The sequence below is a fragment of the Crinia signifera genome, chromosome 2 (genome assembly GCF_055691185.1).
Source record: "Crinia signifera chromosome 2, ASM5569118v1, whole genome shotgun sequence".
Classification (NCBI taxonomy): domain Eukaryota; kingdom Metazoa; phylum Chordata; class Amphibia; order Anura; family Myobatrachidae; genus Crinia; species Crinia signifera.
Genome location: NC_139218.1, coordinates 222,667,171 through 222,691,322, shown reverse-complemented (window position 1 = coordinate 222,691,322; position 24,152 = coordinate 222,667,171). Strand labels below are relative to the sequence as shown.

At 44.8% G+C, this 24,152-nt stretch overlaps 1 protein-coding gene across 1 annotated transcript in view; it reads left to right on the top strand.

Moving 5' to 3' along the window:
- VAV1 (vav guanine nucleotide exchange factor 1) overlaps nt 1-24,152 on the top strand; it is a 112,541-nt gene that overhangs the window by 17,658 nt on the left and 70,731 nt on the right. Inside the window, exons 2-9 of the mRNA XM_083173820.1 lie at nt 10,357-10,473; nt 17,152-17,210; nt 18,024-18,089; nt 19,216-19,333; nt 19,569-19,661; nt 19,770-19,838; nt 21,588-21,691; nt 22,287-22,386. Coding sequence (XP_083029946.1) covers nt 10,357-10,473; nt 17,152-17,210; nt 18,024-18,089; nt 19,216-19,333; nt 19,569-19,661; nt 19,770-19,838; nt 21,588-21,691; nt 22,287-22,386 — 726 coding nt within the window. The remainder of the gene's footprint in view (nt 1-10,356; nt 10,474-17,151; nt 17,211-18,023; nt 18,090-19,215; nt 19,334-19,568; nt 19,662-19,769; nt 19,839-21,587; nt 21,692-22,286; nt 22,387-24,152) is intronic.

Below are 24,152 nucleotides of genomic sequence, written 5' to 3'. Positions count from 1 at the left end.
GTGAGCTAATTAGCTCCATCTGTGTATCTATTAAAATGTGTCAGTGATTAATGAGTGCAGCAGCTAGGTTGTCTGGAAAATGTGAACTGTTGGTAGCTCTCGTAGGCTAGGGTTGGCTACCACTGAGTTAGGATATCTGTGTTACACCATACAGAGCTGGTGAAAGTAGCAGGGAATATATATTGTAAGAATGCATTTGCTGGCATTTAGCACTGGACCTGAGACCCTCCTCCAAAGTCCCTGTGTACACCATCAGCCAATGAAAAAGTATCATTTGGTTGGGTGTGAATTGAGAGGTCTACTGTGTCTAGGAGAACAATCAATAGGTCGACAAAGGCTGACATGCACTAGGTCAAGACAGATAAAAGGTCAACAGGGTCAAAAGATCGACATGGAAAAGGTTGACATAATTTATTTATTTTTTTACATGGACTCCCAATTAGTTTAGCGCAGGGGTCCTCAGGCTATTTTTCTCTGGGACCAAGGGATTGCCATCGACCATCGATGTTTAGAAAACATCAATGGTTTATGGCCGATGTTGAATAATTTTGGGTAGAACCAGATGGTTTCCCAACATCGATGTCCAGCTTAAACAAATAGTTTTGTTTTGCTTTTTCCTGGGACACAGAGCATAACTCCACCCAGAACACCCGTGAAGCCCTGACCCTGTATTCTGATTGGCCCAGAGGCCAATCAGTCAAAGACAATGGATGACCACCATTATGTAAAAACATAGATGCTCATCCAGTGCATAGTTATGCACCATCGATCGCCAGGTGCACTATTGCCATTGATGGCAAAGACAACGATGGCCATCCCTACTGGGACCCCATCAGACTATAAAAATAATTACAGGACCGCAGCCAGTGACTGCAAAAGGTCATCACATCACATGTGTAGTCAGCAGACAGCACACACATGGCAGCATTGTGCATGTTGATCTTTCAGTGTCGACCTATTGACTACCTGGACACTGTAGAACTTGCAGCAGCTTTCCAGTTTGGGCAGTTATTACATGTTATTTTTCAGACTGGTTTCTTTAAAAAGTTCTAGTTCACTCTTTCTGACAAATTCCTTCTTAGAAGGACAAAACCATGTGCACTGCAGGTGGGGCAGATGTAACATGTGCAGAGAGAATTAGATTTGGATGGGGTTTTACTTCACAGTGAGATCTATATTGCAGTGTAAAAATAAAGCAGTCAGTATTTTCCCTGCACAGAAACAAAATAAATCACCCAAATCTAATTCTCTCTGCACATTTTACATCTTCCCCCCATCTGCACATAGTTTTGTCCATCTAAGAAGGATTTTGTCAGAAAGAGTGAACTAGAATAAGGTCCATAATTTGGAGTTGTATTTGTTTTTTTAACTTGTAGATTACAAGGTTTTTATTTCCAAATACATTTTTACAACTTGCTTACATTTTTTTTGTACCAAATACTCTAGAGCAGTGGTTCCCAAACATTTTTAAATTACAGCCCCCCTGAGTATCAGATTTTTTTTAAAGCACCTGTAGGCCAAAAGTTCCCATCGATAAAATCATAAAAAAATAATAAATTAAATCAATTGTATTTATATCTCACCTTTACTGTCAGTTACTGTACTTGGTAATGGACAAGATTCATTTTTGATTGGCTACAATTTTTCTATTACATTCTTCATAAATTATTTTTATTGGTCATGGACCACCAATCAAAGGCACTCCTGCAAATCCCTCAAGGCACACCAGGGTGCCACCCACGGCACACATTTTGGGAACCACTGCTCTAGAGGCTTTAATTTGTTGAAAAACACTTTTTACTATTTAGTATTTACAATCGTTTTTTTTCCTCTGCTAATAAAAAAAAAGGTTAAAATTAGCCATCTGACTCTTTACTAACCTACAATACTTTGCTTACAGCTGGTAATAGTCTTTCATGCAGTATTCAGTGTTATTTGCATCTTTTCTATGCTTCTGGGCTTTCCCTGTTTTTTCATTCATTTACCATGAGGTCAGGAACTGTACAATGACCGTGCAAGTGCATAATGAGCATTTTCTGAAAGCACAGGTTTTAGCAGCACACATGCCAAAAATAGCACGCCGTATGCATGTTGTGTACACATGGCAACATTTCAGCCTCACCTTGGGGTTTATTCTAGTTCATTCTTTCTGACAAAATCCTACTTAGATGGACAAAACCAAGTGTCCTGGCCTGAAGCCAGATTTTCATGCTGGTATAAGGTGTGTTATAAGAGAAAAAAAGGGTCTGTAGGGAAGAATCACCAGAAGGAAACTGTTCTTACATCCATATTGTCTGATATTAAGTGACCCTGGATAAGGCGTTTCCCAACGGTTGAAAGCTAAAAGAGGGTGGCGGGCACAGACGCTGCTTCTCTGAAACTTGTGCCCACCTAATGGGATGCTTGGACAGTTGCTGGACTATAGACTACTAGATGGTCCAACAGGTTATTATCTGCCATCAAATTCTATCCCAGCCCCCAGCATAAGTGAAATCCTGACTAAAAGACCCTGGTACCACACTGGTGGATCTATTGTGCTTTTGGGGTAGTGTGGAAGTGGGGTTCAGATAAATATTCTCCATGTGGAAGGAAAAGTGGATTTAACATACTATCAACAAATCTTTGCATCCCAGAGTTAGTGTAGAACGTGAAGTTGCAAATATGTTAGATACTGTATATCAGAATCACAATGATCCAAAACTAACCTTAAAGTACATATAGGTATAGAAGTTGATGGTTGTGCAATGGAAACAGGATAGAATAGCAACATTAGACAGACATAAGGGTCTATTCATCATTTGCGGCAATAGCAAAGATATTCTTTTGCTGCCACAATTTACTGACACATTTTGCACCTGAATCCCATGGTGATGTTGGATGATAGCTCCCATCATGTCACTGCCAATGCTGGTCCTCTCTTCTTATGTGTTACAAGGTCACACATGCCTGCGGGACTGGCAGCTTGGGCTTTCAAACGCAAACTCAATTAAAATAAGAAAGTATATAATCCTTAATTAACAGGGACCATTCGTTATTATTGGTATACTACGGCATAATCCATAAGACTCTTGATTGTAACTTCCTGTTCCGCATACTATACCTATTTACATAATTGTTGTGATGTACAGTGTGTAGCTCCATCCCCTATATGAAATATTTGAAATTCCAAGTTAGACATATGAGCAATGAGACGCGATGATGTCGATATTTTAACAATATTTGTTGTGATTAGTATATAATCTGATAATACTTCACATATAATATGTCACATATCAGACAGTTTTACAGGTACAAAATAAATGTTACGGTACATTTTAACCAATAATCTTTACTTACCTCTGTGTGCCAAGGAGACAATCTTCTCTTTCCTCTGTACTATTTATTGTCTCTGGCTGCACCCCCATAGAGAATATCGGATATCATTTGGAGAATGAAGAAGTGCTATAGCACACACCTGTGCCGAGCTACTAGGGTTATGTTATAAATCATCTACAGTGTCTAGGTCTTCAATCATATGGTTTTCCACTAATGTTCGACAGGGTTTAAAGGTTGACAGTCAAATGGTCGACAGGGTCAAAAGGTCAACAGGTAAAAGGTTGACATGGAAAAAGGTTGACATGAGTTTTTAATGTTTTACGGGTGTCTAGGTCGACATGGACACTGTCTAAGTGTACTGCGTCCCCTCGCATGGCTCGGTGCCTCGCTGCACTCATCACACTATTTTATTCTCCATCCACACCCTAGTGGATGGTAGGGCATGAAATACACGCCCGTCGGCTGAAAATGTAGTAAAAACTTGCATGTTGACCTTTTCCATTTTGAACTTAAAACCATTTGGACCTTTAGACCCTGTCGACCTATTGTGTCAACCTTTTGACCCTGTAGACCTTTTGACTGTGTTGACCTTTTGACTGTCGACCATTAGTGGTCGACCATATGACTGTCTATCATGAATCAGTCTATGATCAGTCCGGATACCATCTACTAGTGCCCCTTTGATATTTTGTTTAATATCATGCAGTGACTGTCAGCTCTTTACTTAGACATTGAGTGAAACATTCAGATTGCACAGATGAGCCCAAACTTTTGTACACTGTGCAATGGATGCATACTCTCAAAACTTTAATCTCTGACCATGAACTCCCCTTGCTCCGCATGCTGTGTCTATACACCGCTGCAGATGTGCAAGTTACTGGGAACCTCTCAACTGCTCCCACCATGGGACAGAGGAGAGGAACAGCCGCCCCCCCACACACACACACACACAAAAAAGGAAAAAGCATTGTATGAAAACCGAGACAGTTGGGATGTGTCCAGATGCACAAAGGGTAAAATGTGGTCAAAACTAAGACAATTGCTGGTTTTGGAGGTTTGTTGCATTCTCCACATGTAAGCAACATCTCCAAAGCTTGTACCTGATAGGCAACATCATCTATAGATTGCATTGCCTATAGAGGTCTATAAGCATTTTGGCCAGACTTTCTTGCACGTGGAAGGCTGACAGCTGCACAAGCACAGTAGGACTTTGGGTCATAATCATGGAAGTCCTTGCTTTTTATACTCACAATTATTATAGATTGTAAGCTTGCGAGCAGGGCCCTCCTACCTTTTAACTGTCTGTAAATACCCTGTTTGTTGTATCACTGTCTCCTTTTGTAAAGCACAATGGAATATGCTGCTATATAAGAAACTGTTAATAAATAAATACAAATAAATAGGTTCTGGGATGTGTTGCATGCAATATTCAACGCATGATACATCTTTTCCTGTACATCCACGGGTTAAAGTGTGTGTGTGGGGGGGGGAGGGGGGGGACTAGTTCCCCATCCACCACAGCCCTGCACAGTAATTCCTACAGATAAGACTGTCCCAGCAGCTTCTTTTTCTGACACAGCATATGTGATCAAGCCGTCAAAAGGTACTACAGGTTGAGTATCCCGTATCCGAATATCCGTTATCCGAATTATTCCAAAAACCATACATTCCAGAAAGTGAACCTACATTATTATTTTTTTTAAACTTACTGGGGACATTTGTAACAGCACTACTGAGGGAATGATATGTAACTGGCACTATATATGTGCAAGGCAATGATTGCTTGGCATTTAAATTCATTGTCTGAGATTGTATACAAACTGTTTCATGCACAAATAAAATATATTTGTGTTTATTTCATGTGTTTGATGTATATGCAGGGCAGCCGAGAGGAATGCCGGGCCCCGGTAAAATTTTGGGGGTGTGGCCTCCCACACTTAGGCCACACCCCCAAAATGTTTAGAGGTGGGTAAAAGAAAACTCTAAAAACTGTAATCTCAGACGCAGCACACACCTACAGCATGTGCTGTGCTGACAGCAGGCTCAGCATGACCTCTCACGATGTCAGTGAGACACTCATGCTGAGCCTGCTGTCAGAACAGCACATGCTGTAGAAGTGTGTGCTACTGGTGATACCCGGGAGGGACGGAGGGGGAAGGGAGGGGTCGAACCAGGGCCACTGCGGGGCCCCTTCAGCAAGCCTGGGCCCGGGTAATTAGTACCTGCTCCCCCCCTCTCTCGGCTCCCCTGTGTATATGTACAACAAAAATGGGTACTTCTGTAGTTTCACGGCGCCGCCGCGCGCACACTCTGGCTCAGAAACTTGGCAGACTGCCAGAGGCTCTGATTAACCGTGCGCGTGCCGCTCTAGCTCAGACAGAGTGTGCTCGCGCCACTCTAGCTGTACTGACAGCTACGTAAACAGCAGCAGCAGCGCGCTGCCCAGGCGCTGGCAGGTCACTGTGGTACTTGTAGTTCCACAGTGAAATAGGCAGCGTACACGCCTGCAAGCCGCTAAGAAGGAGGGTGGCGCCTGGATTTAGGCGCCGCTAAGAAGGAGGGTGGCGCCTGGATTTAGGCGCAAAAGCCAGGCTCCCTGGGAGCCAGCGTACACGCCTGCAAGCCGCTAAGAAGGAGGGTGGCGCCTGGATTTAGGCGCAAAAGCCAGGCTCCCTGGGAGCCGCAAAGGTGGTTTAGCATCTAAATTTAGACGCTAAAGCGTCTGGATTTAGCTGGGTGTAGGGGTACACTATTAAAGCCCGTCCACAGTGGCAGTAGTCGACGCAACAGCTGTCGACCATGTAAATCCCACTATCCACGCCCACCCGAAGCGTGGCGAGCGGCGGCGGTACGCGTCCTACGATCTTTTCATACCCCCACTATCCACGTCGGCGTGGAGTTGAGAATAGATTAGTGTGGCGAGCGGACGCTGACACCTGTGAAGCCCGCGAGGGGACGCGGATACCTTCACAGCTATCGGCGTCCCCTCGCGGGCTTCACAGGTGTCAGCGTCCGCTCGCCACGCTTCGGGCTCGGTGGCTCGCTGCGCTCGCCACACTAATCTATGGATCAGGGACACTACATCCGGTGTAATGTGAATGAGATTGTGCTTGTCTATTTGGGGAAGGGGCTGGCAGGGGAAATGAGTTCCACCATTTTAAGCCCTGCTTACATCTGTATGTGTATCAATACTGCCAACAGGTGTAATGTACCCAATGCCTTATGTCAATTTTCTATATTTGGTCCTGTTAAATATACTTTTTTATTTACTTTTTTCTTTTTAATGAAGCATAAACATGTACAATATTGCAAAAAGAAGAAATAGTACTTATGCAGTGACATTAGTGATTTAGGTATAACCACAATTGATTAAAAGACTACGTTACACAAAGTAGAACTACAAGTGTTAATAGTATATCAATCGTATTAGTAAAATATAGATAAAAAAAAGTTGGTACTTATATGTTAGTTGGGCACCCACTATAGTTAGAATGTGAGTAGATGGTGTTTGCACAGCGCTCGGAAGGGGGGCTGACCCTTAGCAGTTCACACCTGTAGGGGGGAGTCCTGTTCCCCCCTTGGTTAGATCAGGTAGAAGACTTGGGTGGTGCTAGCGCTCTGGGGTTGCCGTGAAGGATAGGAGGTGTTGGTAGTCACTGATGGTGTGATCTTTGGAAGTGGGCAAAAACTGTAGGCTGGGTGTTGTGAAAAAGCAATAGGAGGACCGGTGTGGTCTGTTGACCTTTTGTAACCTGTCCCACGAAGAGAGATCTTTAAATCAGGGGGACTTGTGGCTGGGAGTTCTGAAAATGTGGATCACTTGCTTCTGGGCTGTGGTGTTGATACCTCAGATGCAAGGGGATGTGTCAGAATAAATCAATTTGCAATGCTGTTGCTGCTGTAGTGACTTACCCTTAAGTTCTGTTGAATCAGCATGCACTCCTTGCCTGGATAGCTCCCTGTGTAGCAGTCAGATGGCAGGAGGGACAGATAAATGATGAAGGCTATAGACTAGTGCTTAAATTCAAGCACAACTTTATTAGCTGTAAAAACGATACACAATCGAAAATGGTGGTGTAGGTACCAAACGCGTTTCATCCCTTAGAGGGACTTTTTCAATGGTTTGAAAAAAAAATGGCATTGAAAAAGTCCCTCTAAGGGATGAAACGTGTTTGGTACCTACACCACCATTTTCGATTGTATATTGTTTTTACAGCTAATAAATTTGTGCTTGAATTTAAGCACTAGTCTATAGCCTTCATCATTTATCTGTCCCTCCTGCCATCTGACTGCTACACAGGGAGCTATCCAGGCAAGGAGTGCATGCTGATTCAACAGAACTTAAGGTGCGTACACACGAGGGGGAGATATATTGCTAGCAGAGATGGTCGCTGATGAAAAGGAACCTCTGGTGGGGGAGCCGCAGAGGTAATTAGCTGGTCGCAGGAGCAAGCTCCTGCGACCAGCGTTTACAATGGGACAGAAAACGGGAGCGCGCACCCGGCGATTTATCGCCGGGGCACACTTCCATCACTGGCAATATGGTCACCTGCAACCATATTCCCAGCGAATATAGCTCCTATCGCCCCCGTGTGTACACAGCATTAAGGGTGTCACTACAGCAGCAACAGCATTGCAAATTGATTTATTCTGACACATCCCCTTGCATCTGAGGTATCAACACCACAGCCCAGAAGCAAGTGATCCACATTTTCAGAACTCCCAGCCACAAGTCCCCCTGATTTAAAGATCTCTCTTCGTGGGACAGGTTACAAAAGGTCAACAGACCACACCGGTCCTCCTATTGCTTTTTCACAACACCCAGCCTACAGTTTTTGCCCACTGCCAAAGATTACGCCATGAGTGACTACCAACACCACCTATCCTTCACGGCAACCCCAGAGCGCTAGCACCACCCAAGTCTTCTACCTGACCCACTATAGTTAGTACGCTCATACCCCCACTATTCACGTCGGCGTGGAGTTGATTTTATATAGTGCAGCGAGCCACCGAGCCCGAAGCGGGCGAGCGGATGCGTGAAACTAAGCAAATAGCTTAGTGGGCGCCCAACTAACATATAAGTACCAAAAACTTTTATTAAAACACCATTCAGTCCAAAAAACCTTACTAAAATTTCAGACAATTAATGACAGATATATACAGAAGTATTGGTTTTGAGAATTTGTGAGATACATTGAATCAATAAATATGTATTATTTAGCGAATCCAATGTGTATATTTTTTACTTTCCTCAAAATATGTCTCGCATAACATTAAAGTCCGTTAATCACCATGTCCATTTCTGGGAGTCGAGGTAGCTAATTAATCCATGCACAGTACAGAATTCTCCATATATCAGGAATAACTGAAATAATCCACTCCTTGAGCAACATGTTTAGGAGTCAATATCTATTGGGGGATCCCCCTCAATTAATCTCAAAATATACCATTGAGTATGTTTAAATGAGTTATTTAGCTTCAATCTCACCTCAAGGGATAGTGTTTCAACATTTCAGCTCAAAGTCGCCCAGTGTGTATGGGCCTTTAGTTTACCAAGTGTTCGAGAGAAATTTTTCTAATTTGAAGCCAGAATATTTTAAATAAGGGGCATCTCCAAAAGTAGTGATGGAGCAGTGGCGCACACAGGGGGGGGGGGGTTTCTGAGTACCCAGAACCCCCCCCTTCAAGAATCTAAGGGACCTAGACTGAAAGCTGATAGTCCCCTCCTTCCATGGGTAGAAGAATTTTAAAAATCTGCCCTGGGGAACCAGAGATATCTGACTTCAAACCCAATAATGGCCCATTCTGATGTTAAAGGAGCATAACTGATAAGGGAACTCTCTGCATCTCATTTCACTGTTGTCCAGATTCCCTAACTATCAGACAATCCCCAAGACAGTCATCTATATTACATTTGGGACATTTATCTGAAGATGTCAGCACCATTAAATATTGTCGATAAGGCAAGAGATAAGTTCTGTGCAATATGTTATAGAATAATTCTTGGTACATACTAAAGCTGGGGTAGCCAATTCCAGTCCTCAAGAGCTACCAACAATTAATGTTTTGAAGTTCTCCTCACAGAATCACAAGTGAAGTAATTAGCTTCATCTGTGTATCTTTTAAAATGTGTTAGTGAATAATGAGTGCACCTGTGCAGCAGCTAGGTTGCCTGGAAAATGTGAACTGTTGGTAGCTCTTGAGGACTGGAGTTGGCTACCACTGTACTAAAGGATAAAAGTTTGCATGATATGTTGAGAAATCGTAAAATATGCTGAGTAGGAAAAGCCAAGAAATGGACCAGACATTGTCCCATCCCTTACTGGAGGATAAGTTGGGGCGTTTGGGCAAAACCTGGTGGCAGAGGTTTCCGTTCCGGAGGTGAGGGGCACTTGGAGAAAAGATGTTTGGGGGTGGTCCAGATCAGTCCAAAGAGAATGCAGGTGTAGACAGTGGCTCAGCCCAGGATCACTTTGAGGGCATTGGCCACTGATGCATTTGGACTGAGCCACTGTCTACACCTGCATTCTCTTTGGACTGATCCGGATCAGCCCCAGACATCTTTTCTCCAAAGTGCCTCTCAGCTGCGAATGGATGTATAAAGGCTTGCAAAGCAGTAAAATCACACTGCTTTGCGAGCCGGCCAGAATGAGGGCCTATCCGTATTATAAGGGCCACAATAGGACAGACAGATCTTCTATACTTCTCACCAGGAACTGTATAGGGCATTTTAGCAATGTCATGTTATGCTTTAACTTGTGCTTTTCATTTGTTCATAGCGATTGGTCACAGTTGTGTATTTTCGATTAAAATGTATCTTTTTTATAGGATTATACATTTTTAATTGATTACGAGCTGCTTCCAATTTTTCCTTCTTCCAATATATAAATTTAATCTAGTTTGGCTAAATGTAAGAATACTGATACAAAGTATTTTCCTGTTCCAAATAAAAGAACAAAATTGTGCGTTCATGTGTTTCGTGTCTCTCTGCTGACTACTGTCTGTGAAACATTACTTATTGATTCTCATCTCCTTTTTCAGTTTCTTTGCTTGAAGAACATCCGAACGTTTCTTTCCACTTGCAGTGAAAAGTTCGGAATGCGCAGAGCTGACCTGTTTGAGGCCTTTGATCTATTTGATGTCAGAGATTTTGGAAAGGTATGAATGTTATGGTACATGTATATTATTACGGCTGTGGATCATTTGGTCTACAACAACTAGGTCGACACCACTAGGTCGACATGCTGCAAGGTCGACATGGGTTAAGGTCAGCATGGGTCTAGGTCAACACAAGCATTAGGTCGACATGAGCTAGGTCGACAGTCAAAAAGTCGACATGGGGTTTTTAACTGGTTTTTTTTTTACCCGAATGTCGACACAGTCGAAATGGACACAGTTTGTAGTGCACAGCATCCCCTTGCATCGCTACACTCGGCACACTATGTTATTCTCCCACCATGCCCTAGTGGAAGGTAGGGCATGAAATACCGACCTGTCGGCACATGTCGGCTCAAAAAACTGAAAAACCCCATGTCGACCTTTTGACTGTTGACCTAGCCCATGTCAACCTAATGCTTGTGTCGACCTAATGTCATGTGACCTAGACCCATGTCAATCTTAACCCATGTCGACCTTGCTGCATGTTGACCTAGTGGTGTCGACCCAATGCTTGTCGACCTTGTTGTTGTAGACCTAATGATCGTATCCCATTATTACAACTTTCTAGCTGAATATGAGTAGAACAATTAGCAATATAAAGGACCATGGAATCTGCAGGAGAAAGATCAATAGATCCCTCTATGGTAGGGGTGTTCAAAACTATGCCTTCCAGCTGTTGTGGAACTACACATCCCAGTATACTCTGCGGCAACTTTAGCATGCCCTAATAGCAAAACAGGTATGCTGAGAAGTGTAGTTCTACAACGCCTGGTAGGTCCTATATTGAATACCCCTGCTCTGCAGCCATACTGTGCCCATAGGTTAGAGAATGGGTCCTCAAACTGTGGCCCTCCAGATGTTGTGAAACTCCAAATCCCAGCATGCCTTGCCACAGTTTTGCTATAAGGGAATGTTAAAACTGTGGCAAGGCATGCTGGGATTTGTAGTTTCACAACATTTGGAGGGCCGCAGTATGAGGACCCATGGGTTAGAGCACTTAACAGAGCTTTTGAAACAAATTCCCCAACCCAGTCTTTTTGCAAATCAGGTTGTCACCAGGGCTCTAGATAGTGCTGCGTGCCACGAACAGTGACCCACTCCAGATGTAAGATCATAGTTGCCTACTTGAAGGATGTTCCCTCTGGGAGAGAACAGCCATTTTGCACATGATGGGGCAGCCTTGGAGCAAGGAGATGCAATTGCATCCCCCTTTACAATGCCCACATTACTTATTTAATGCAAGTGGGTGAGTAGCTGGAGGGTGTGCGGGTGGGTTGTTGTGAGACTTTCCTACTTTCTCTGGAGTGTAGGCAAATATAAGACACTCCTCTTCTGTAAAGAAAGGTTAAGTCATGAGAAGGTAGACTGCAGAGACAATTCATACAACAAGCAAGTGCACAAATTACCATACGTATGCCCAGAGTTTTCATGGGAACGCCCATAAAACGCCGGGTGTACGCATATGGAAATTAGCCCAAACAGCCCTTCGCGCCCTTCGCACCCCTCTCCACCCCCTGCTCGGATGGTTCCGTACGATCGTTATCTGCAGATATGCCTCTGCACATGCACAAATACCAAACATTGCCTGACCGACCGCACACGGAGCCTTCTGACTCAATCAGAATAAGGGCCTTAGTGTATACACAAGAGGCCTTATTCCAGTTGACTCTTAGAGGCAAATTCCTTCTCAGATGGACAAAACCATGTGCACTGCAGGGGGCAGATGTAACAGGTGCAGATAGAATTAGATTTGAGTGTGTTATTTTGTTTCGGTGCAGGGAATATACTGTTTTATTTTTACACTTTAATATAGATCTCACTTTGAAGAAAAACCCCACCCAAATCTAATTCTCTCTGCACATGTTACATCTGCCCCACCTGCAGTGCACATGGTTTTGTCCATTTGAGAAGGAATTTGCCTCTAAGAGTGAACCAGAATAAGGCACAAGATCTGCTCACAAAACAGACTTATGTTTCAACTCTTCATTGGCCTCACTTTTATTTAATATGCAGTACTCTGAACACATAGACAGAGGCTGTTGTTTCAGTTCCCGTGTGGGTTTCACTCACTTCCTGTTATAGTCACATAATTTAAGACGCTGCTGGGAAACTCCAGCTAATAGCATCACTTCTGCACAGAGAACACTCCAGTAGTATACCCTAATATAACCTGACAACAATGACATTTACATAAGCCACCTCTTTAAGTTTACCTTAAGGAGGTAGAGGGACATCAGCCCCACAGGCTACTCTTGGTTTCATAAGAAAGGGCCAGCACTGAATTGTGTTTGGGCGAGATTGCATTCCTGGGCGAGTTTAGCCTGTTTATCCAAATTGTAAATGTATTTAAAATTACTACAAGCAAGCTGCAAAACTCACCTAAGTTGTATAAACACGTCAAATGCACCATCGGCCATACTCACATGTACTTTCCATATGAGACAACAAGAAGTGAGCTTTTAACTCACACGGGATATTAGAAAAAACCCCAATATAGACTTTTCAAATAGACTACCTCCTGGGAGTACATTTATCAAAGCTTCTAAAAAGGAGAGGAGCTGCTGTTGCCCATAGAAACCAATCAGATTCTGTCTAACATTTTCTAGGATGCAATAGATAAATGGACAGAATGTGGTTGGTTGCAAAATACGTAAAATGTAGGGGGTTCCTTAAATTTCATGAACAAGCACCAGGCTCTGTTCCCTGGTGCTGGTAGTAAAAAAAAAAAAAAAGAGAAAAAATGTCACCAGGGCCCCCGTATTTTAAATAAGCCCCAAGCTCCAGAAGCCAGGGAGTAATGCCACAGCCAGCCAACCCTTTAACCGGAACTACAGGTACCAGCATGCATGGCGTTAAAGGGCTGCTGCTGTCACTGACCCGCCTGTAAAATTCATGTTAAAACCAAAAACAGGACACAGTAGGTTTTAATGTGTACGTATTAAACATACATACAGACACACAGACACAGACACACACACACACACAATAAATACTTACCTTCACCCTGCTTCCAGAAGCCAGCAAACCCATACTCACCTACCCAATATGTAATTTCCTCTTCTTTCCATGTAGGCATCCCTGGTCTTCAGAAAATAAAAAAAAACGAACCCCACAGACATTCAATCCCGGGTCACGTCCTAACAGTCGTGACCCTGGCACATTCGCGGCTCTTTCGCCTGTTATTCAGCATTCAGAATTCAATGTTCCCCCCACACACATACACTCCCCCGTACATCCCCTAGTGTCTTTCTAGCTCCAGTGAGCCCCCTCCATTCTCTCCAACCAGTCTGATTCTTTATCCAGGCCCCCATATGTTTCTCCAACCAGCTCTCCGTCTGTCTGTCAAGCCAGCCAACCTTCTGTCTCTCTAGCTAGCCTCCATTCTGTCTCTCTCTATCCTGCCAGCCCCCTTCTCTCTGTCTCCAGCTGCCCCCCCCCCTGTCTCTTGAGAGAGCCCCAATTTTGTGTCTGCCATCCTCCTTCTTTGTCTCAAGCTAGCACCCTCATTCTGCCTCATGCCAGCTCCCCATCTTTGTCTCATGCTGGCACCCCTTTCTGTGTCTCATGACCGCCCCCCTTCTGTGCCTAATGCCAGCACCCCCTTATGTGTCTCCAGCCAGCACCCACTTCTTTATCTTTAGCCAGCTCCCCTTCTGTGTCTCATGCCAGCCCATTTTCTGTCGCTCATGCCAGCCCCCTTCTGTATATCATGTCACCCCCCTTCTGTTTTTGTCCAGTAAGCTTCTTTCTGTATATCATGCCAGCTCCTCCTTCTGTGTCTCATGCCAGACCCCATCTTCTGTGTCTACAGCCAGCTACCCATTTTGTCTCATGTTAGCCCTCTCCTTCCCTGTCTCATAGAAGCTCCCTTGTGTGACTCATGCCAGATCCTATTCTGTGTCTCATGTCACCCCCCCCCCCCTTTTTGTGCGGGACAGCCGGCTCTTGGTCTCCTCTGTGTGACTGCTGTGAGGGGCGCTTAGCATCATGTTCTCAAGTGCACCATCCAGCTACATTGTGTAGGAGCGGACCTTCTTCTCTTTTTGGGCCTGAGACTGCGGTCCCAACAGTCATCCTGATGCATAGTTGCCTACCCTGCTGCATTCTGCAGGAGATTCCCAGAAATATGAGCAATCTCCTTCTCTCCCTGAAGAATAAATCTCCCTGATTACTCCTTACCCACCTTATGCAGCTGTTACCTTTTTCTGGGGGGGAAATAAATCAAAGATATATACAATCAAATGGGATTTACACTTGGAATTACATAGGCATCACATTTATTATCAGGTATATTATGCTGAGAGACAAGAAACTAAATATCACAGCAAATATCAAACAAATAATCCAATATGGCAGGCAGCACTGTTATTATCAATACTTGCTACACTTCCCAAAGTATATAAGGCCTTATTCTAGTTCACTCTTTCTGACAAAATCCTTCTTAGATGGACAAAACCATGGGCCTTATTCTGGTTGATGCGGTCCGTTCCGAATTCTTTTGGAGGGCGATTTTTAGCTACCTGCGCATGCGCAAGCAACGCAATGCGTATGTGCAACGCAGTGTCTTCGCACTCGTTCTCACCAATACCATCTACAAATGTGCACCAACCTCCCTCGGGAAATATGGGCGTAATATGGGCGTCATGTTGGCGTACACAAGGGCGCGGTTTCAAAGTGGGCAAAAATGGGCGTAAATCTGGGCGTACATGTGGGAGTGCACGAACAGTGGTAGGCGTGCATTCGGACCGGACACCCAGTGCAAGCGAACCAACACACCTGAAATCTGCAGCGTCCATAAGTAAGTTTCAGTTCTCGGAAGTCAATGGTATATGCGCTAGGCATTCGGATTGCCCAATTAGTACGCCCGCACTTTAAACACTCGCAGCTGAGCACAATCCAGTCCTCTAGTAATTAGTGATTAATTACACTCTTTTTCACAGGTTCAATTGGAAGCATTGCTGCCTAAATGGCCCATTACAAAATACTAGAATATATGCTGCAAACACAACTGTATTGTTGGTATCTGGCCCACATTTAAACTGCAAGTAATGGACATAACTGTTAAACAAAGCTAAATGCAAATCTGACTATTACATTAATCTGAAACAGCACACATGTGTGGGATAAAAAATATTTAATAAATAATAACACATTATAACATTGTTTCACAATGTTACTTTTCACATGGGAACATAAGGGTAAATAATCTCGGTGCATACGGTCAGCTTCCCGTCCGTTCGGACGCAGTAAGACCGTGCAGATTCTTTGAGTTCCCACCGCACACACACATTTGGATGCAGTCTGAAGACACTCCCTCTTCTTAGAGAGTCCGTCCGAATGGATGCGGACGACCTGTGGGCGTGTGTTCTTAGAATGTCCACCGTGCGTGGTGTTCGGTCATTTCCGAAGGAATGCGCATCCCAAAGAATCAACCAGAATAAGGCCCCATGTGCACTGCAGGGGGCAGATGTAAAATGTACAGAGAGAATTAGATTTGGGTGAGTTATTTTGTTTCTGTGCAGGGTAAATACTGGCTGTTTTATTTTTACAATGCAATATAGATCTCACTTTGAAGAAAAACACCATCCAAATCTAATTCTCTCTGCACAAGTAACATCTGCCCCCCTGCAGTGCACATGGTTTTGTCCATCTAAGAAGGATTTTGTCAGAAAGAGTGAACCAAAATAACCCCCATCGTTATTAATGATATCTAGAAATATCTTGCAACAAGCATCTAAGCACATATATGCCCATATATGGAACTAGCCACGCATTTTGGGTGGAGCATGACACGCTCCCTCACTGGGTCGCTGTGCAAAATTCTACTGCCAACTTTAATCTCCCTGAAACTAGTTTTCAAAAGTTGGCAAGTATGCCCTAATGGCATCCCTGGGTCTGACGTATAATAAATAGTACTCCCGCCTATCATACTCACTCAGGGCCGGCGCCACCACTAGGCAAATCTAGGCATTTGCCTAGGGTGCCAGCCACTAGAGGGCGGCATTTTGCCCCCCCCCCCCCCCCCCCCCGTGCCCCGGGGGTACCTGTCCTGCGGCTGTGTATATAAAGCTTGCGGCAGCGGCAGCAGGGGGTCCCTGCAGTCAAGAAATAACGAGCGCTATCCGCCTGGCTACGCGGAAGCGCTTCTGTTGTGGAAACACTGGCCGCATGCTGATTGGCTGAGATTCAGCCAATCAGCGTGCGCCGTGCGGCCAGTGTTTTCACAACAGAAGCGCTTCCGCGTAGCCAGGCGGATAGCGCTCGTTATTTCTTGACTGCAGGGACCCCCCGCTGCTGCCGCAAGCTTTATATACACAGCCGCAGGACAGGTACACCCCCCCACGGCACCGGGGCGCCCCCACCCCGACTCGCCTGGGGCGCTCCAGTGCCTTGCACCGGCCCTGTACTCACTGACTGATAACAAGTTGGAGATGATGTAATATGTTCCAGGTTTCAGAAGCAGCCGCTTTCCAGGTAACATGTCTGCAGATTGAAAACAGAAATTATTTAAATCATTAAACTGCTTCCGAAAACTCTGCCCTTATTACCGTATTCCTGTATATCATGCTGACTGATAATAATAACATGTCTCCTGATGATTGCCATACTGATTATCATACTGTTCATATACACCTGGCTATTTGCACTGCACTCATCAGTCTGTGACTTCTATTTCAGGTTATCAACACTCTCTCCATGCTATCATGGACTCCTGTAGCTCAAAATAAAGGTCACTTGTAAGTATCAATACTGGGGGATGGTTCAAACTATGGGGCCAATTCAGACTCATTCGTATGGTTCCTTATTCGGCCATGTTTACAATGGTGGGGGTCTGTATATGTGACCTCCTGTGCGAACGCCTCCGGCGAGTGTTCTCACGGGTAGGGGAGGGAGGGGGGGGCGGGCAGGGAGCGGCATCGCCGGAATGCTCAGTGTTTTATGGGCGTCCCCATGAAAATGCTGGGTGTTTCCCTGGGAACGCCGGCATAGCGTTGCCTGCTCAGGGCGGACAGCGGTCACATGATGTCAGCAACCCCAATTCGGGGATCTGCTGGCAAGATAAAAGTACATTTTATAACATTTTATAACATGATAGGTAAAAGCTGATTGGTTGCTTAGGGAAACTTGTCAGCTTTTCTACTGTTACAAGGCTTGCCACACCCTTTGGGGGTTATTCTGAATCACTCGGAAAGGCACAATCACTCTATAATGGGCAAAACCATGTGCACTGCAGGTGGGGTTGATGTAACAAGTGCAGAGATTTGGGTGTTTTATTGTTTCTGTGCAGGGTAAATACTGGCTGCTTTATTTTTACACTGCAATATGGATAACACTTTGAAGAAAAACCCCACCCAAATCTAAATCTCTCTGCACATGTTACATCAGCCCCACCTGCAGTGTACATGGTTTTGTCCATTAGAGAGTGACTGTGCCTTTCCGAGTAAATCAGAATAACCCCCTATGTCTTTTGTTTTCATTGAATGTGGTGTATGTACAGTAATACTGGTAATGATGTAATATGTAACATTATGCCTTTACCTTGTTCTCAGACCATTCCCAACAGAGGATTTAGAAACAGATGATGACATCTACAGTGGTCTCTCTGATCAGATTGAGTAAGTTAAAAACCCTGTAATGCGATTGTAATGGCAATTTAGCTTCAGAAAATTTTCTGATGGGATTCAGTTACCATCCCAATGGATGGGATGTCTGCAGTCAAAATACCGATGCTGGCATCCTGATTAGCAGCAGCAAGATCGGCGATGGCATCCTAGCATCCGAGATGCCAACGCTGGAATCCTGGCTGACAACATCCTGATCATAAGTATACAGGGGGAAGTGTTAGGTACTAGTAATGGACTTAGGCTTCGGCTGTGGGGGGAGGGGAGGCTAGGGTTAGGCTGTGGGGGGAGGGGGCTAGGGTTAGGCTGTGTGTGTGGGGGGAGTGGGCAAGGGTTAGGCTGTGGGGGGGGGGCTAGGGTTAGGCTGTAGGGAGGGGAGGATTCAGGTTAGGCACTTAGAAGTAGTCAGGGTTAGGCTACAGGCCAGGAGGGCTCTTGCTTTAGCAGGAAGAGTTAGCCTGCGGGGGGGGGGGGGGGGTTAGGGCTGGGCTGCGGAGAAGGATGATTAGGGTTGGGCTTGCTGGAAGGGAGGTTTAGGGTTGGTGTGGCAGGGGGGGAAGAAAGGTAAATCGTACGGTCGTACCCCTGTCAGGTTTCCCTGCATTAGGATGCAGGCGTTGGTATTCTGACTGCTGGCATGCCCACCGCTGGTCATCTGTATGTATTTCACTCCAACATAAACCTGCAACAACTAGCTTAACAAAAACAAATGTAGATGCAATCAATAGCAATGACATCATGAAGATGAAAGTGCATCAATCACTGGTGGTACCCAGATATGGGGATATGAGCGATCTAAGTGAGCACAGATAGGCAGACTACTTGACCTACAGTATTTGTTACACCTTTTTGCATCCAATCAGATTCTATTTATTACATTTTAGAAGGTTCTAAATAAGAAGTAGAATCTGATGGGCAACATCCTATCTTCAATAGAACTCCCATCTTAGTAAATTGACCCATATATATCTGCTATTTGGAGTGGAAATCTATTCCTACAAAACCTACATTTACAGAAATGATTGTCCCCATTAAATAACAACATTATGATCACACACACACATCTGCACCATATACTTTTTTGATTAATATACTATTTTCATGTGGTCTTCTATGTTAGTGACACTGGAGAGGAAGATGAAGATCTCTATGATTGTGTTGATATGGATGAAGAGGAAGGCAATGAAATATATGAAGTACTCATGAAGGGCGAAGAGCAACCTGCAACAAAAGATGGGGTAAAATATGTGACTGGCTACATAAGACTCCTCACTGTACATGGCATGGTCAATAGGAGCGGGGGGGGGGGGGGGGGGGGGGGGGGGGTGTCCATGCATGACACTTTGACTAACAGATTCAACTTAGTGACTAATATCTAAGAGCCTAAATGACTGGGAGAAAGGACCGCAATGCTCATTGTGTATATGATCTAAGAGTACAGTATCTACTCTTTGCTTTCCCTGCATCCCACAGAAGTTGACATTGGACGATATGAAGAGGTGCTGCCTCCAGGAACTCTACCAGACCGAGGAGAAATACACTGGCACACTGCAGTCCGTCTGCCAGGTAACATATTTTGTTACCTGGCACGTTTGCTATGTAGCATTTTATATTTTACATTAATATTGCTGAGATATGTTATGTAACTGACACAGACATGTTCTCTATTTTCAGTACTTTATGAAGCCCCTTCAGATGTTCCTTCGCAAAAAAGAAATGAATGATATCTTCATGAACATATTGGTGATTACATGGTTACATTTCATGTGTTTTGTAGGCTGATTTCTTCCATTGTTTATGGAAACTAACTAAGATCTAAACTATGTGTGGGACCCGATGCTCTGCACATTTACTAAGTGCCGGGTTTTTAGAAACGGCAAGCTCAGCCGAATTCAGCATTATGAATGACTAGACCATCCATATGGTTCTGCTGTATGACTACAAGTCCCATCTGGCCTTTTAATTGTGGTTCCTCAAGACCCTGCATGCGGGGGAGGCTTAGTGGGACTCTAAGTTCCACAGAAGAACCAAATACTTTATTTTAAACTCTTTAATTTTACACTTCAACTATCAACCCGGCACCCACCACCCAGGGGTGCCATGGTAGCCCTGGGCTTCAGCCCTGGCTGGGGGTGGCGCTTTATTGGGGGGGTCACTGACCAGCCACAGTGTAATGCTTTTGCCATGGGACCTTATATAATAAGTGTCGCCGGCTGTGGCATTACCCTGATGGCTGTTGGAGCCTGGTGCTGGTTAGAAAAATACAACTAAAAAAATCTGTGACTATTTTATAGGGTTTTCTCTGTTTAAATTGATATTATCCAGTCCGGGTGTGGTATAGCGGTCCGACGGTCCGTATGCCGACATCAGAATCCCGACTGCCGGTGCTCTGACATGGGGGCTTCGCTCACCACAGGTTCTGTTCTCCCTCTGTGGGGCCGTGGACCCCACAATGGAGAATAGCCCCTGTAAGTCGGGATCCCGACTGTTGAGCATTTAAACAGTTAGGATTCCGATGTCGAAGTACTGACCTTCAGAATAGCAACTGTCGGGCAGTCATCCGGCACCGATCCAGTCCATATACTTGCTTAAGTATTTAATAAGGCAATAATCCATACCAAGGAGCAGGGCCGGACTGGGACCAGAAATCAGCCCTGTCATTTTGAGCACACAGGCCCACCTGCAGTAGGCGGGACCGTTGTGTGGCGGAAATATGGGGCGTGGTCTCATGGAAAGGAGGCGTGGCATCAGAAAAAGGAGGCATTACACATTATGGAACACACCGTAATGCACATTACAGAATATGACACAATCTGGACCCAACAGGCTGCTCCCCTGTATAATAAAAGGACACAACAGGCTGCTCCTCCTGTATAATGACAGAACACCACAGGCTACTCCACCCTGTATAATAACAGAAAACCACAGGCTGCACCCCTGCAGAATAACCAAACACCACAGGGTGCCCCCCTGCACAATAAATGGACACCACAGGCTGCTCCCCCTGCACAATAACAGAACACCACAGGCTGCACCCCTGCACAATAACCGAACACCACAGGGTGCCCCCTGCACAATAAATGGAAACCACAGGCTGCTCCCCCTGCACAATGACAGAACACCACAGGCTGCTCCTCCTGCACAGTAACAACACCAAAGTCTGCTCCCCCTGCACAATAACTGGACACCAAAGCCTGCTCCCCCTGCACAATAACAGGACTGAGAAGTCAGGACACCACAGGCAAATTCTTTGGGAGAATCCTGTGGTGTCCTGACTCCTCAGTCCTGTTCTCCCCCTGTATAGATAAGGCTGTGAAGCTGATTTCATACAAAGTATTCCTCTGTCTCCACGCTGCTGCAGCTTCATAAAAATTGATGCTCTCCCCCTATTGTTGATATGGCATCAATACAATACAAATACTGAATACTTCTGTGTTACCTGTGTTTATTTAGATGTGTTACTTAGCTGTATGTAATCTTTCTTTTTTCCAGGACCTGAAAGCTCTGCATGAAAACTTTTTGTCAGAAATGAAGAATTGCATCTTACCCAAGAACAACCACAACCTGTATCAAGTATTCCTCCAATACAAGGAGAAGTAAGCTCATACCCCTTGTTTCCTTCTTGCTAGACTTGTTACAGATCATATCTCTGCCAATTGGGCATCCTGTCTTCCAAATCAAGGCAAACCTGCCTGCGTCTACCAGTTATGAGATCACAGGAAGCACCTAGATACGATCTAGATGATATCTAACACATGTTAAAAATAAATCCATTGTGAAGGAATATACCTATAATTTACATTTTCTTAAAATGTTTTCTACCTTAAGACAGTGTAATTATATTGGTTTTTATATTACATCTTAACAAGAACCCCTGCACGTTATGCTGGAAATATATTTCTTATATCTCCCAGCTATTGTTTGCACTTGGATATGATATAACACCACCTGATGCACTCATTGGATACAATTGTATCAAGTATCAGGCATATTTGTATAGCGTGTAACAGACTATTTTTGCGCATTATGAAATACAGGACATTGTGTAACTAGTACTATACCAGCAATACATTATATCCTGTTTCATAATTTTATATTTAAAAGAGATTCATGTGTAGGTTGATTTCATAAAGACAGATGTAGTTTAAATTAAAGCAATAACAATGTGTATTAAGATATTCCTTCCAACAGGTTCCTAATCTACGGCACATATTGTAGTCAGGTGGAATCTGCCTGTAAAACATTGGAGAGGACATCTCAGGAACATGAAGGTGTCAGGATGAAGCTTGAGGTACTGATGGAAACAGAATTCTATCTTCAGTCATCTCTATTGGTGATTGGTAGAATAACCCCTGTATAAATTTGATTGAGCTTAAATCATTTCCCCTTATTATTATTGGTACTTGTTTCCTAGCACGGCGCCCATCGGGTCCCATCGTATACCTTAACTTGAGGTATGCAATGGGACCCGACTGACCCGATTTCGGGCTTTTTAACAGCTTTCCCGACAATGTAAAAATCGGGTCCATCGCATGCCATTATAATGGCATGCGATGCGACTGATGCGACCGACCCAATATTACATTGTATGTAATGTTAAATGGCCGTTTAAAATCAGGTCCATCGCATGCCATTATAACGGCATGCGATGCAACCAATGCGATGGACCCGATTTTACATAGGAACCAATGTTAAATGGCCCCCCATACCCGATTTCATGGCCGTCTTAACAACAGTGTGGGCCCCTGGGCAAAGCAATACCCTGGGGCCCTTACCCATTCTTCCCTCCTAGGGGTGGGGGGTGCTATCAGCAGCAGCTTTGATGTCCCACGGTTGGCAGGGGGTGCTCTATCTTCCATTCAACATGTAGGACCTGGAGCAGTAACTTCTGCTAATTACTCCCGATTGACCCGATTTTTACAACCCGATTGCATACAATTAAAATCGGTGGCGCCGTGCTAGGAAACAAGTACCTTATTATTATTATCTTTTATTTTTGTGGCACCACAAGTATTCCACAGTGCTCAACAAAGTACATAAACAAATTAGCAAGACAAGAAAACAGCGGCTAAAGACCCATACACGGACAGTGTCATGGTTTGCATTACTACCTCACAGTGCCGAGGTCATGGTTGCAATTCCCACCATGGCCCTAATTCTGTGGAGTTTCTATATTCTCCTCATACTTTTATCGGTTCACTCCAGGGGATTCGGCATGAAAAGCCGGCGGCCGGGATCCCGGCGTTCAAAATCCCGACGCCGGAATCCCGAACGCCGAAATCCCGACAAGGGGGGGGACATGGATCACCCCCCCCCCTTGCGGGCTCGCTGCGCTCGCCACGCAGCGGGCCCGGTGCCTCGCTACGCTCGGCACACTAATTTATTCTCCCTCCGAGGGTGTCGTGGACACCCACAGGGGGAGAAAGTGTCGGGATTTCGGCGTTCGGGATTTTGAACGCCGGGATCCCGACCGCCGGGATTTAAACTGCATCCCACTCCAGGTACTCCGGTTTCCTCCCAAGATCCCAAAATATAGTGGCAGGTTAATTGGCTTGCAACAAAATTAACCCCAGAATGAATGTGGTAAGGAATATATATGAATATATTTATTGGTATTTGTTTCCTAGCAGGGCGCCCAGATTTCCTACGTACTCTCAGTAGTTAATTTATTCACTGCACCCTGAGTGAAATCGCATCGTATGGCCCTTTTTTTGTGGCGTGAGATGAGATCTCAGTAGCTCATATGGTAAGATACCTAAAACAGCACCACTCTCCACATCACCCCGAAGCGTGGCGAGCCCCGCAAGGGGCGGCGGAACGTATCCCCTGACCTTTTCATACCCCCACTATCCACATTGGCATGGAGTTGATTATCTATAGTGTGGCGAGCGCAGCCAGCCACCGAGCCCGAAGCGTGGCGAGGATGCAGAATATATGTAAAGTAATCAGCATACCCTCGCGGGGCTCGCTACGCTTTGGGCTCGGTGGCTCGCTGCGCTCGCAACACTATATAAAGTCGCCTCCGCGCCGACATGGATAGTGGGGGTATTAAAAAGG